The sequence below is a fragment of the Mustela lutreola genome, chromosome 6, assembly GCF_030435805.1.
Source record: "Mustela lutreola isolate mMusLut2 chromosome 6, mMusLut2.pri, whole genome shotgun sequence".
NCBI lineage: Eukaryota > Metazoa > Chordata > Mammalia > Carnivora > Mustelidae > Mustela > Mustela lutreola.
This window is the reverse complement of record NC_081295.1, coordinates 105,226,327-105,242,450: the sequence shown is the minus strand read 5'-3', so window position 1 is coordinate 105,242,450 and position 16,124 is coordinate 105,226,327. Positions and strand designations below refer to the sequence as shown.

The following is a 16,124-nucleotide window of genomic DNA, read 5'->3' as shown; positions in this document are numbered from 1 at the left end:
ATTTTTATCACTGCATTATTTTACTAATCTCTTATGCAATCTTTGTGCTAATATTCTATTATCACAAATATGTGCGGATGACATTCTGATTTACTCTCCCAACCCAGATCTGAATTTCTAAGATAACCCTTAATGTCACTTTGACATTTTAAACCTTAGGTAATTGAAATCAACTACAAGGGGTGCCAGGATGGCTCAGCTGGTTAAGTGTCTACCTTCAGCTCAGGTCATGATCCCGGGGTCTGGGATTGAGTCCTGCATCTGGCTCAAGTCTGAATTACCTCTCCCCCTGCCACTTCCCCACACTGAGCATGCTCTCTCTCTCAAATAAATAAAATCTTTTTTAAAAAGACCAAATACAAATTCTCTACCTCTAAGCCTTTTTTTCCCCCTAATTTCTTCTTTTATCTGGTTAATGTTCTACTTCTAGTCATCTCTACAGTTAAAAATGTCTTTTGTCCCTACCTTTCCCAATCATATCATTCACTTACCAGTAGAAGACTCCTAAATTTTTTTGTGGTTGCCCGTATTCTCTCTCTCTTAACGCACCACACACCTGCACACACAGATTTTCATTCTTGCTGCAGTTTACCTGAGCCAACCACATTGTTCTGGTCTCCTGCCCAAGATATGGCTTGTGTCTGTCCACTCCATGACTCTTTCATATTGTCCTATTAAGTGAACTGTCAAAAAAATTGCCATTCATTGCCAATCATTGGCAATATGCCATTCATTTTCTTAAAAAATATCAATTACTACCGTTTTTGGTAATCAATAGCCAGTTTCATGTTTAATCCGTATCTTAACCATTTTTAAGTAAGAGAACAGCAAGTACTACAATTTAATCAGTTCTGTTGAACAAAATAAGCTCCACCAGCATTAACGTTAATACATTTATCAAAGCTCTCAGCTTTGTAATCTTAAGAACTTGGTTTTGTCAACACTTTGTATATCCATTGATACCAAATTGGGATTATACACATAAGGATTTTGATAGGGAAAATGTTCTTGTAACAAAAATAAATAAATAAATGAATAAATAAATAAATAAAGGAGCAAAGGAAGACTGGGAAGCCCTCACATCACAATATCTGACCTAAAGGAAAGAGAAGTGGAAAGGCCTAGTCTCTTCTAGTGCAATGACATTAAAACCAAGTTCAGGGGAGCCTGGGTAACTCAGTCAGTTGTGTTCAACTCTTGGCTTCTGCTCAGGTCATGATCTTGGGGTTGTGAGGTTGAGCCCTGTGTCAGGCCCCATGCTTGGTGGGGAGTCTGCTTGAGATTCTCTCCCCTCCTCCAGTTTTTTTCTCCCCCATCTAAAATAAATTAATTAATTAATTTAAAAAAAACCAAAAACACAGCAAGTTCGGTAAGGCAGTCAGAGAATCCTTGAGGCACAGACCGAGGCGTCCCGTGACTCCCCGGAATGGCCCTCTTTTAGCATTTTGACTATATCTGGTCATTGACTAGGAGTTGCTCGTAGGGAGCATGGCCTTGAGAGCAAGAAGATTTCAGAACAGAGCAACGGGGATTCCTAGTCAATTACATCTGTAGGTAGAGGCCTGTTCTTTTGACCACCACAACCCTGGAAGATGGTCATTTCTTTAAACAGAATATGTAGCTAGGTTCATAGAAAGATGGTCATTTCTTTAAACAGAATATGTAGCTAGGCTCATAGAAAATTTGATTGTATATCAACAATAGCTGTTTTGCTTACACAAAGAATTAACCCACAGTGTCAGATATTCATGTCAGTAAGATGAAGATTTTCTTCCTGTCAGCAGGTTTCTGTCTAGACACTAAATTCCAATCTGCAGATGGATCAGTGAACACCGACTCTGAATAAAGTATTTTAAATAGACATTTCAAACTCTAGTGACACTAGGGTATGACATTAGCTATATTTACCACCAGATGAGGGCTATACCTACCCCAAGAAATGTGTAGCTCACACCTGGACCTACACACCCTCCTTCGGACAGGAAAGGAGAAAGCCTGCTGAAGTAAGCCTCTCCGACTGGTCTCTCGTGTTCCACGCTGGTCAGCCCCCTCTAGATTTGTTAGCTTTTGCATAAAACAAACCACCAGAATGCTGGCTTAATGCACCCCTTTATTATTCCCATTCTGGGAGCAAGAAGGTGAATTGTTTTTTCAGTCTTCATCCACTTGACTCATGTTAGATGGTCTAGGATGACCTCACTCTCATGTTTGGGAACTCAGATGAGATGGTAAGAGGGAAGGGGTGGCTGGAGCCTCTCTCCACATTGTCTCTCTTTATCCAGAAAGCCAGCATGGGCTTCTTTACCTGGAGGCATATGTCTCAGTGACAAGAAAGGGCAAGTTCCAGAGTATGGAAGCACCTTTCAAGTCTTTGCTTTTGTCACCTGTCTTCTTGTCCAATTGGCTAAGACAAATCACATGGATAATACCAGAGTCAGTGTAATGGGATCTCTCTAAGGTATGGATGCAGGGAGGTCTGATCAAATTGGGAATTATTCTTTCATATTGTCTGATTAATATGTTTGTCCTCCCTGCCCCTTATTTCCTCCCCAGCCTCCTCCTCCCCCTCTTCTTTATGAGTATCTGATACATGAGACGACATCTACATTATTACATTTTCTGATTCTAGCATAAAAGTAGAATTTACATATATTGGATTCATCTCCAATGTCTTAGTTTTTCAATTTCAGGGTTGCCAACAATGAAAATCTATCTTGTTTTACAGTTAATAAGGACCCTGAGAGTTCATGGATCTTCTTCAGATAAGAAAACAAAATGATTCCCCTTACCAATTAGGACTATTACATCAGGAAATTACAGAATTAGTATTTCATTTTAATGATGGCTGGCCAGTTCACTCAGAAGTAGCAATTCGTCCCATTCCCTGATCCTAAGGAAATAATAGACATGTTTATTCTTCAGTTTGGTGGTTGCTTGAATGTGAAAATTAAGAAGTAGAAGTGGAATATATATATATTACAGTGGAAACTGTAATTTTCTACTGTATAGCTCTCTGTCAGCCAAGTGTGCTGAGCCCATTACGAGATGCTGAAGAGGATGAACATGAAAGCAACATGTTAAAAATAAGAAGATAAATACTTTGGAGTGACTAGTACTTCTGCTTGTAATCAAGGCAATTTTTGGAGCATGACGTAAAGCTGTGCATTAGAAATCCTTGTAGGCTGAATGCATCCCTGCCTTTTTCTGAACAGAAGTGGGTGGGTAAGGATACAAAGTATTTAGTTAATATTACTGTAACACATACATGCTGAGCTAAACCGACAACATTGGTAAGAGGATATATTTGTGTTTGGGGGCACACAACTGGGCTTCAAACATCATTTCTGTCAGCCTTCCCTTTACAGATATTTCTAGTGTCCACTTCTAGGCCTTTCTTCAGCACTAGCAAATCCACTACCATGATTTCACTTAAACATATATTTAGAAAAAGAATTTAATCAGTGGCCATTTGGTAAAAATAACCAATTATTCAATTTTGTACTATTCAAGCAGGGGTATTGTATGGGGGGTGTGGGGGTGTGTGTTAATAAAAGGAGAGACAAGTAAGACTGATACTTGTTTTTTAAAGAGTATTCATTGTTAGGGACTCCAATCATTTCTTTGGGCCCATTAAAATGATGGACATATTTCCACACTAATGAAAGATAAAGTGCCTTTGACTTTGACTGAATCTCTGGTTGTTGCTGTGAAATTTACCTTTCGCTGTGGCTATCTTTCCATCATCCCAATGCTAGAACGCCAGAAATCCCTTATTTTTAAGTATTGTCCGTCAGGTTGTTTGGTTGGATCACGTAGCTTCTCAGTTGTATGAAACTTTGCTCTGTGGTTTGTCTTTCTTTATAATTTTAACACAGCGTCTGCTCCGGGCCTTGAGACCACCCCTTTTTGGTTTATGCATCAGGAGGTGTTTGAGACTCATGCAGCCATCACAGTTTACACATACCATCCCAGGAGAGCTGTTTTTCAGTATTCCTTATGCTAATCACCACTTTGGTATATTCCACGATTTTGTTCTGTATTGCTGTCTTTCCTTTTCTGGCTAATACATCAAGTGATATCCCAGCACATTTCATCTGATTTCCTGCTGAGTACTTCCTTGATAAAAGAAGCAACTTCAATTTCTCTATATAAAAATAGGAATTTAAAGTATATACACTTTCTACATCACTTTAGATTTTCATATACAAGACTCCAGAAAATGGATGAAAAATGTCCTTTTGTATTGTTTTTGTTCAGCTCTAAGAACCCCCCCATTCCCCATTTTAACTCATCAGGTCCTGTTTTTTTTTTTTTGTTTTTGTTTTTGTTTCTCTAGGACTACAATGATGAGATTCGTCAGGAACAGCTACGTGAATTATCTTACTTAAATGGCTCAGAGGACTCTGGTCGTGGCAGAGGCATTAGAGGCAGAGGGATCAGAATAGCTCCCACAACCCCTTCAAGGTACATTAGCTCTTACTTGAAATAAATTAACAGCAAACACGGATGGCAAGCCTTTGCCGACCTGCCCAGTGCCATGGTCACAGGTAGGAATAAACAACAGTGGCCACCACAATAAAAACCATGACAGTGGATGCTTATATAATGCATAAGCACTTTCATAAATTAACTCACCAAGCCTTCCATACCAGGCTTAAGTATCATTCACAGGTGACAGATTGAGGTACAGAAAGGTGTAAAGAATTTGCCCAAAGTTTCATAAGTGGTCTGACTCTAAAATTTCCAGGTTGGGCTCTTAACAACTATCCCAAGAAAATAAGAGGCATAAACCTGAGACTTTCTTCTTTGTGGTTCTGTGCTCAGGATTAGAGCATGCAGATGATACAATTCTTTGCCTTTTTTGAACCAGGATGATCTTGCATGAAGAGAAAGTTAAAAATGTGTCTGTGCCTTAAGTGGCCCTTGAATTGATAGTCTTTCTGGGTAGGTAGAGAGACAGGGATGAGGAGCTAGGAAGATAGATGTTTAGATAGATAGGGAGAAAATATCTGCGCCACTAGTCCAGAAAGGCATACTTCTTATATGGCTGATGGTAAGAGTATTGAAAATTCAGGTACATTTGACTTTGGAATGCCTTTGGTCAGCAGAGAGGATTTTATTTGATATTATTCACTTCACACACACACACACACACACACACAAAATTGGGATCTTTCTGCACCAGAATTTGTTTTGTATGATTCTGAATTACTCCAGCTTTCAATAGAAAGCATTGGTTTGTGAAGAGGTAAAGCAAAAAATACTCATAGCCTTCACACTGACTGTGTAATTCAGTCATTCTCTCTACCCTGTTAGAGTTGGCCTTCAAATCTCTCAAGGATATAGATCTAGAATATTATTTCATACACTGCATAGAAATCATCATTAGAGATTTTAGGATACTTTGCTGATTCAATTTATTTAATAAATTATGCCCCAAATATTGTCAGCCACCAGTGTCAAAAATCAGTTTTAACATTTAAATCATAAACTTCTCCATTTTGCAGTTAATCAGAAAAAAAATGATAAATATCCAAGTAAAATACAAGGCAATGGCTATTTAAAAATAAAATGTGTCAATTCTGAAAATTACATTTAACTAAAGGAAAACTTCTTAAAATCTTCCAGAGATTATTACATTTTTTATCCCCAAAGATGAACATAAGTGCTCTCTAATGCTAATTAGCTAATTATTGCTAAAAATTAATGTGACATAACTTTTTTTATGGACATACTTTTATGGAATCAGTCTTTTATAAAATCTTGTACATTTCTAAGCTCATCATGATGGGTTGTGAAATGATATCGTTACAGGTAATCTTAAATTGATTAAATCATGTGCCTTAAATAATGGAACTGTCACTTTTGTAATTCCCAAAATGCCAAATTTTATATGGTGTAACCTAGTATATATTGAGATTTATATAGTGTAACCTAATATATATTTAGAAAGTCTACAGATGGGGAACAAGTTTTTTCTATTCTATATTCCTTGAAATTAGGACCATATCTTAAAAAATATATTAACTAACTTTTGAGATTATAAATTCGTATTAATATATTTTATTTTGTTATTGATGCTCCTTAATGTATCATTATGTTTCAGAATTTCAGCAGACCATATAAGATTCAATTTCAGTACAGTTTCATTCTAAAATATTAATATTTATGGTTTAATAAAGAATAGTGCATTGTGGTCTAGTTTTTTAAGTGTGCTAGAAAAAAAGTGTTTGAAAGTTTTGCTTTTTAAGAACACATATATCATACAAATCTGATACTACCTAATGTTGAAATTTAAACCTCACTTCAATGCTATATTGATATCATTAATATATTAACGTTAATGAAAGTAAATGGGCCAGAATTCTGCTGTCTTCTATTTCAAACCACATGATGGAAAGTATCTACAGTTAAAAAAGAATAAGGAAACAGCTTTACAAAACAGAAGATCATATTGATTAGGAAGCTCTTGAAAACATGAGTTAATGGAAGCTAATTTGTATATGCTTAGGAAATTATGACTTTATTAAGTCATTCAATTACACTTATATAAGAATGGTGTCTGGGATATTTGAAAACTTCTATAATAATTTATTGGAAATATATTTAATTAAAGAAATTTTCATTTCAATAAATATAGGTATAAAAACTAATCTTCCAGTAATTGTGCATACCACAGAACAAAGCATTATGTCTATATATTATAATAATTTATAGTACATAATTGAAGAATTAGGATATTTGACATCTCTGACACACATTATCACTATATATTGATTGAGAGCAAACTGAGGAAAATAAAACATTAGGGGCGGATTTTGGAGGCTTTTGTTTACTACGATGAGAATTAATACATAGCACTAATGCAGTTTGTGAAAGACGGGGAGTAGTCATACTTGTTTCTAAGGAAGACTATTCAGTCTTCACTGTAAGTGAGAGAGAAGAATTAAAGCACTCAAAGAGAGACAAACAGAAAGACACTGACTTATGGCAGGAAAGCCAGTAAGAAGACGCTATTATCCAAGACAGAAATGAACTCCTTGGACTGTAGAGATATAGGACTAGCTTAGAGATTAGAATTTATAGGAATTAGTGCCCAATTAGATGTCGGAGAAGAAAAAATATTTGGCCCACGACAAGGATAACTCTCTGATGTCTAACCTAGTTAGGGATGAATGATATCATCCACTAAGATTAGGTGGAGAACCAATTTAAACAAAGAATAAAATTATTCCTATAATTAATTCAAGGACTGTGGATTGCTCGTGTGACCTTAGCAGGTGACTTGTACCTTCTGTGTAACTTGGTACTCAACCTTTAAAGTATCTCAGGAATAGCTACATAACAACGTCATCAAGGTTTTAAAATTAGATAATACATATAAGGCAGTGGTTCCCAAACTGATCTGCACACAAATCCCTGAGAGATTCCTGCCGTTTGAGATTGTGATTTAATTGGCCTGGTCTGGAATTTAGAGTTTTTCAGTCTTCGGGAGATTCTAAATATTTCATATGCCTCAGTTTAACTTTTTTTTTTATGATTTTATTTGTTTATTTGACAGAGAGAAATCACAAGTAGATGGAGAGGCAGGCAGAGAGAGAGAGAGGGAAGCAGGCTCCCTGCTGAGCAGAGAGCCCGATGCGGGACTCAGATTCCAGGACCCTGAGATCATGACCTGAGCCGAAGGTAGCAGCTTAAACCACTGAGCCACCCAGGCGCCCCCTTCAGGAGATTCTAATAGACCCTTGAAAGAACCTCCAATATGAGACATATAATCCAGGGTATGGCATGTGTTAGAAAGGAAACAGGTAATAGTCATCATTAGTGTTAGAGAATGCAAGAGTCCAAAGAAGGTGTTTTCCAGCTAGTTATCAATGCACAGTGACATATGTAATAAGTGCAGTGGAATGGGGACTGTTTGGGTTTGGAAACAGGTAGGTTACTGGTAATCTCAGTCAAGATAATTTTCAACAAAGTGGGTAGGCAATAACTAGATTGTATTCAAAGACTTTCAAGAAATCAGAAAAATGAAGGATACTGTAGTGTAGATTCATCCAGGAATGGTATCCTAAAATAGGTGATGTGAGACTTCAGCTGAATCGGAGAAGACAGATGTGAGATTAAAATTCAAAGGAAAGGAAACAGCCTATAAGAGGTGTTGAGTCAGATTCAGGAGACAGGTTTCTAGGGTTGTGTCTGGGACATAACTGAGGGAGGAATAGGGTGAGAAATTACGTTTGTGTGAGCATCATTTTCTTTTTATTTTACTTTTATTTTTATTTATTTATTTTTTAGAATGAGAGCTTGAGTGGGGAGAGGGGCAGAAGGAGAAGGGAGAGAGAGAATCTCAAGAACACCCCCTGCTGAGCACAAAGCCCCACATGGGACTCAATCTTATGAACCTGAGATCATGATCTGAGCCAAAATTATGAGTCTGTGCTCAACTTACTGAGCCACCCGGGGGCCCTGAGCATCCTATAATTTTAAAGCAGGAAGAATTGTTACAGATTCAGAGATTCGATTTTACCCATTAGGGAAAAAAAAAAATCCACCTTAAGCCTCGGGAGTTAGTTATACGACTTACTTACCTCTGATTATTCAGTGGGATAGACAGCACTTGTGAATGTAGTGTAGATATAATTTACTACCCACACCTGGGCACTTCTGAGAGTGTTAAAATGCTCAACTGAACGGGAAGCTAGGACAACAGTTGTAAATCAGAACTGTTCTAGGCAAACCTGGACATATGCTCACCCTACTTAGGAGGAAACAGAGAGAAGCTTGGAGACCCAGTGAAGGTAAAATTGGTCTTTACATCCTTTTTCACAGATGTGTTTTATATTATCATGGTAATATAGTATAGTGTATTCTCAGCTACTGCTGTATTTGAAATGGGCACTGAGCCTTCTGGGTCCTTCGTATTTCACCTTCCCCAATCCAGGAGAACATTCTTGGTACATTAGACTTACAATAAATTGTTTGATAATTTCTCTATTCATCAGCTCTATAATCTATTTAAAACTTTTAAGGACTCTACCAGCATTCTTACCGTCCGCTCACAAAAGCTCATTTTCCGCAAGCAAGAAGGAGCCAGCTGACTGCTATTCATAGCTGAATGCAAAGCCTCCATCCCCCCGTCCGTGGGCACAGCCAAACAGTGTGATTGTTGACATCCCCAGGATCATCATTTTCCCCAAAGCTTTAGTGTTCCCGCTGAAAGCAGTGCTTTCTGGAGGCCAGCCTTTCAGACATAATAAAAAGTGAAATAACCATGCTTTTGCCCAAAGACTTCAAACACTCAACCTTTCCAAAGGCCTTGGAAAACCATAAAAGTTGGCTGCAACCATTTGATCTTAGGCTTTTAATACAAGTTACTTGTGTGTCAAGCACCGTAGTACAGAGCATTCAGTCTACTCTTTTATCTCAGAACCCTGACGTATTTCACTAACACCGCAGTTACCATAGGCAAACAAATTATATTAGTGACTGTACCAGTTCAGGGAGTCGTATGCCCGATGACAAATCAGTGACAGGGAGTTGTGGTTTTAACGACCTCAAGCTTCAGCTACTAGAATAAGCAGAATGATATCACCGTGCTTCAAGTTCCACGTTTTATTAAAGTGTGAAAGTGCAGTCAGATGTTTTTTTTTTTTTCCTTTGTAAATACAACATTGCACCTCACTGTCAATTACCTCCAGAGTGGAGGAGACATTGACATTCAGCAGTTCAGTTTCGTGGATGGTCCAGCGGGTCATGCAGGTTTCCCCTGCTATCCAGCATGCCTGTGAGACCTTTCATAAGCTGAAATGGCATAAAGCAAAGAAGCAATTACCATTAATTTATACGGAAATTTTTTTGAGTGTTCCCAGACCCCTGAAAAATAACCTCTCAGGCTTTTCTGGTACCTTAGGACACATCCTGGTAATGGATACACAAAATAAATGAAGATAAAGCACAGATGTTCACACAGTTCAAAGCTCTGAGGGCTTGGTATGGAGATGCTAAGTGTAGTTCTTGGGGAAGGAGCTTGGTGGAGACACTCTGGCTGCTTAGGGTACATGCTACCTCTGTACTGACTTGCTACAAAAAAAAATGCTCAACACTATTTTTACTTTTCACCTTTTTTCATAAAAGTGGAAATCATCTTCTGATTTCTTTCAGTTAGCGAAAACAGGTGCCAATGTACGTCTTTTGTAAAAGCAAACTTGGCATACGGTGAACTTTTAAAAAGCAGGAAATACTTTGTGGGTTAGCTGAAGCTCTGATATGGGTCTGCTTGGAAAAACTGGAATAAAATGAGAGTGGGTTGGTTTGTGTTCATTTTTTTCCCATTTTATATTAAAGCATTTTGCATGAGTTTCATTATGAGAAGTTATAGCCAACATTTACAAAATTTATTCTACCGTAGAGATCAAAATACTTTATACCCTAAAGAAACTCAATTACACACACACACACACATGCACGCACGCACACACACACACCCGGGAGCACTCATGCATACAGATAAATTTGGTTTTCTTCCTATCATATGGCGATAAGATGGGCATGCTATGTTTTAGTCTCTTTCTCTCATCCCTGATTTCTCATCTATACATGACCTGTTTCTCCTAGGGGCCGTGGGGGTGCCATTCCTCCCCCGCCACCACCTGGACGAGGTGTACTCACCCCTCGAGGGGCTACTGTGACTCGCGGAGCTCTTCCAGTGCCCCCTGTAGCAAGAGGAGTCCCAACCCCACGAGCCCGGGGGGCACCGACAGTGCCAGGATATAGGGCACCCCCTCCTCCAGCCCATGAAGCTTATGAAGAATATGTAAGTACCCTTGAGAAATCAGTGGGTGGGAAGAGTTCAGCTGGTTGGGTAATAGGTTAACCCTCAGAGACACTCAATACAGAGAGTCACAGAAAACAAAGGTCATTTGCAACAAAATTTAAGCAGCGCATTTAAAGGAGAGCATTTTGAGAAAACTTTTATTTTCCAGGTGCCATGATTGTTGGTGCCAGTTAAACAGTTTGCATTTTAAGAGTCAAACTATCCTGAGGTTTTCTTATTCTTTAGAAGATCATTTTTCAAAATGGATATAATTATGAATATAATGTAAATTGTCATATACTCAGAAGTTTCTTCTAGGACATGTTAAAGATGAGCATGAAAATCACTCAGAAGCATTTGACAGATACAATATAATTGCCTTGTAAACTTTGGTAAGAATGTAAGATCACGCGACTGGTCTTTCATTTAAATATCCTTGCTCTCTCTTTCACCATATGAAATATATGGGATTGGCAGATGTGAAGAATTCAAAAAATATAGAATGAGCAGAAGGAATGAGGTGTCTATAGGCATTCCCCTCCCTTCCCATCCACTGGGTCACGATATACACCCTTTGACCTTTCATCCAGGTTGTTAATATTCCACTGGTCACATGTATTCTAGTCCTGGTGACTAGAATATTGTGAAAATTATAAAAAGGGACAGGTTCTTAATCACTTGTGTAACCATAGTAAATCTACTGTAAATGTTAAAGTTAATTGACGCAAGCCAGTCGTCATCTTATGAAATAGATTCATTTTACCTTTAAACTTTCGAGCAAGCTCATCCCTGGTCTGGGTGTTTATTTCATTGAACCATGCACAGACATGCTGTCTTCTTAAATGTCCTCTGTGAGTGGTTACTCATTAAACATAAACTCTTAAATAATAATAAAAAAAACCAACAACATAAACTCTTCAAGGACAGTTACCATCACATGCTAGACACTCAAAACATATAAATGTTTAATGAACTGGTTAATAACAAAGTAAAATATATTCTAAAACAAAGTGAACATTATCGATAGGTGTCACTAAAAAATGTATTAGTGCTTGGAATATGTTAGTATTTAGAAATAACGTTATTGCTTAATATGGAACATTGACTCTATTTGCAAGAGTGAGAAAAATTAAGTTTAGAAATCCATTTCTACTGGAAAAGAAGAAATACATTCATCTAAAGTATGTTTTATGCCAAAAAAAAGTCTTTTATACGGTATCAGGTATCAATATTTAAAATCTTTCGACAATCTTAAAATTGCAAAATTGGAAACAAAATGTATTCTACCCTGTGAACAAGACTACAAGACAGGAAACACAGAGCCTAGTCTTGATTCTGCCATCTCTTTCCTGAGATATATAATGTATGAAATACGAACTTGTTAAATGAGTGAACTAAACATCCACAACAGGGATGATGAGGTTTGGGGGGTTTCTTTTCTTTTCTTTTTTTTTTTTTTTCAAGTCTCCAAGAAACCTTCTACCTCTGCCATCTTTATGTATATTGCTACTCTGGTGTGTTTTTATCTTCCAAATAGAAGTTTAAATAGTCAGATCTTACTTCAAAAACTTAAAGAGAGAGAAAACTTTTTCAGTTAATTGTGGTCAACACTGTTATTAACCAGAAAATGTATAGGGCATGTGAAATTTACAGGGCACTGTGAAAGAGAATAAGATTGGCAAAACATTGTAGCTTTGGTATAGCTAAGAAAACGCTGTAGCCTTCCATGTGCATTCCAATTTATAGTCAGATAAATCACTGGAATGCAGACCCAGTAAGAGTAAGCTACAAAAGCATAAAGAGTCTATAGCAACATGAATGAGAAAGTTTATATTCTCAATGGAAATCTAGGAGGAGGGTAGTTCTTAGAGTAAGGAAAGGAAACTATGTAAAGTCATATAATCTGAATTTTTTACTTAGATATTTGGGAAGTATCCAGTCCCTTTTATTTATTCACCCAATCATTGACTGAGCCTCGCTCTTATTGTAGGCACTGTCCTGAAAGTCCTGGAGATGTAGCTGTGAACAAAACAGACCAAACAGCTGCTTCCTTAAAGTTCACATTTTAGCGGGAGGAGAGCAAACACATGTCACTGAGTGAACCAAGTAATGCCAGGTAGACATAAATGCTCTGGGGTTAAGTGGGATGCCACTACTGTACCATGGGCTGTCAGGGAAGGTCTCTGTGCTGGCAAGACTTGAACAATTGCATCACGAAGCAAAGGTCCAGTCTCAGGGGCTGCCTCCATAAAAGGCATCACTGGTAAAGGAAACAAGGAGTACAGATACCCTGAAATGGAACCTGCTTGGAATATTTGGGGAACAGCAAGGAGGATGTTACAGCTGGAACAGGATGTGTGAGGCAGAGGTGGTAGATGAGATAAGGTCAGGGGATGGACAGGACTGTGGGGCAGGAGAGTGACATGATCAGATTTATGTTTGAAGAGGTTTATTCTGCGGACATCTGGAGAATAGAATATGGGGTGGGCACAGAGTAGAAACAGAGATGGGCAAGTGACTTTTTGCAGTCATTCCGCATGGACAGAATAATGGCTTGGAGGGGATGAGAAGAGATCGGAGTCTGAGAGCACTGGGAAAATGGTCTGTTAGGATTGGATGATGGGCTGGATGTAAAACTTGCGAAAAAAGAAACGAAATGAAATCTTTGTGAAGTTTCTGTGAAGTGCAGGTTACACTGAACCTTGAACTGAACAAGTGGGTTAAATCAAGGGGTCCTTTATTGAAATGAGGAGCGCCAGAGAGGGAAGGGGAAAATCTAGCCTGAGGGAACGTCAGTTGCGTTGCTGGAGGGAAGGGACCTGACCTGAGAGACACAGAGCTGCATCCCGAGGTTTGCATTCTCACCACGTCACTTGCTCTGTCATTTGTAAATACTCGGAGGCTTGGATTTCCCTTTCTACAGGAAAGGGGAAATGTGTTCATCTAACGTATGTTTTATACAGTATCAGGTATCAGTATTTAAAATCTTTAGACAATCTTAAAATTGCAAAATGAGAAACAATAAATATACTCTCCCCCATAAACAACCCTCAGGTCAGGAAACCCAGAGCCTAGTCTTCTGCCATCTCTTTCCTGAAACCTAGTAGTTATGACATAAGTACCTATTGAATGAATGAATTAAAAGTTCACAACAGTGTGTGTGGGGGGGGGAGGGGCTGGTTCATATGAATAGAGAGTCATGAAATCCAGTAATAGCAATGTCATCAGGCCTAAAGAAAGGTCTAGAACAAAGAACCAGAAAATTTTCAAGAATCTTATATCTCATGTCTGTTCTTTGCATATATGTTTCTTCTTTTAATTTAAATTCAATTAGCCAACATATAGTACACCATTAGTTACAATGTAGTGTTCAGTGATTGATCAGTTGTGTGTAACACCCAGTGCTTGTCACATCACGTGCATCTGATTTTATTCACTTAATCTACATACTGAATTTGCTGCCGTCTCTGATCAATGTTTGTCCATCCTAGGTCTGCCATATTCGTGACCAGTCCTTGTCACCTACAGATACTGACTGGTTTGTCCGTCTCTCAGTCCTAGTCTAGATCCCCAGCGAAGGAATGATGTTTACCCAGGCTTGTCAAGTGTCCAACACTAGTCAGTCAGCTATGACTAGAGAACAGTTTCTGGAAATTAAGTCTAGGATCTACTACTTCCCAGCCACCAGTGGCAAGAATAGGGTAAAGGTCAAGTTCATACAATATAAACATGTTTACTGGGAGCCCAACTCCAGGGAGAATAAGAGGAGATTCTTTCTCTAGTTTCCAGAGAAAGAGAAAGTATTATGAACTTGGCAGATATCCTGAAATATATCTCCATTATCTTAGTCTTAGTAATAGGAAAAGGTAGATAACTTTTCTTCAAAAACCCCTTTATGCCATGTTTCATTAAAACCTGTCATATGTCATATTTTAATTTTTTCCCTATAAACAGTGAGTATGTACAGAGTTTAATGCATGGCTGGTAAGCTGCTGACAGCAATCTTTAAGGTCTCAGGGCCAAGCTCAGATTAACACTCAAGAGCTGCTCCTCTCTGCTCTAATTTTAAACTATTGATTCCTCTGTAAGGGGTAGGAAAAACAAAAGTTTAAGTGTCTCAGTAACAAAATAATAGCACCATGCTGAGTTGATGGTAAAAATCTCCAAGGAGTTCTTAACTTTCAGATAAAATTTCTTAGAAAAGGTTCCCTTTATTATAAATGACACTGGGAGCCAATTCTCTTTTCAGACTTTTCTTTCTCCCCTGCTGGGTCCCAGCACTAAATTTCTGACCACACAGAATGTATAGATGTAATCAAATCCACTCCTTGCAGCTTGCCTGACAAGCAACAGCTTACAGTAAATGAGATTGCTGTTTAAAGCCACCATTCGTGTTAGTGGAGTTTTAAAAAATGTGAATTTGTGTCTCATGGTTGCACATCCTAATCCAGACTTTAAATATTTTAAAGTTTCTTTTCACTGACTTCCTACTAAGAGGTACATTTAAATTTTACAGATCCGTCATTGTGATTAAAGTAGATGTCCGGAATTGAAGAGTAGAGTTCAGAAAATCTCCTACATGACAAAATATGAAGCTGATCAGCTCTCTCAGTGGATAATACGTTAAGAGAGGGTAAACCGAAACATGAATTTTTGAGTACCTACCAGGTTCCAGGCACTATATTAGTTCACTTAATCTCTTAATAAATGACGACCAGTTGTTCATGAGCTATTTTAGTAGATGAGGAAAGTAAAGTTTGATATTGAGACTTGCGTGCCGTTTCCGGTCTCCAGATCTCTGGATCTCTGTCATCATAAGCTTGCCTCACAGAGAAGTCACATGCAGGAATACAAACCATTTGTGCTCCACACCTCCCATCCAGACCAAACATGACATCTAGTCAGTGTTTGAATCTCCTCAGCCATATTTAGGACATCCCCCATCCCTACAGGACTATCTCTGATTATGAAAAACTCAGTATCTTCAGAAACTAGGCGCTGGAAATATAAAAGCTGTGGTTAAAAAGACCTGTACTCTGAAAAGCATGCCATCTAGTGGGAGAGAGAGTTAGTTTAACGATTAACATGTCCTATGAGATTGCTATATAGGACTCTTACTTTACTCTACCTTGTACTGCAAGTAATTTTTGCTCTTCTCTCACAAGATTTAATTAAGCATCCTAAAGGAAGAAAGTATTTCTTAAATTTATTTTATGTTTGCAGTTCTAATAGTAAAGTGTTTAGTGATAGCAATTGAATTGAACCTTCTTATAATATTGTTGGAAAGATGTTATAGCTGTGCACACTTAAG

The 16,124-nt window shown here is 38.1% G+C and overlaps 1 protein-coding gene across 6 annotated transcripts in view; it reads left to right on the top strand.

Annotated features, from left to right (window-relative positions):
- Nucleotides 1–16,124, top strand: part of KHDRBS2 (KH RNA binding domain containing, signal transduction associated 2) — a 636,352-nt gene that overhangs the window by 396,170 nt on the left and 224,058 nt on the right. For all 6 annotated transcript variants that reach the window (XR_009354772.1, XR_009354769.1, XR_009354770.1 and 3 more), the window contains exons 5-6: nt 4,337–4,464; nt 10,615–10,813. Coding sequence is in view for 2 of the 6 variants with exons in the window: in XM_059178344.1 (XP_059034327.1) it covers nt 4,337–4,464; nt 10,615–10,813 (327 nt within the window). In the remaining 4 variants the exon portion in view is untranslated. The remainder of the gene's footprint in view (nt 1–4,336; nt 4,465–10,614; nt 10,814–16,124) is intronic.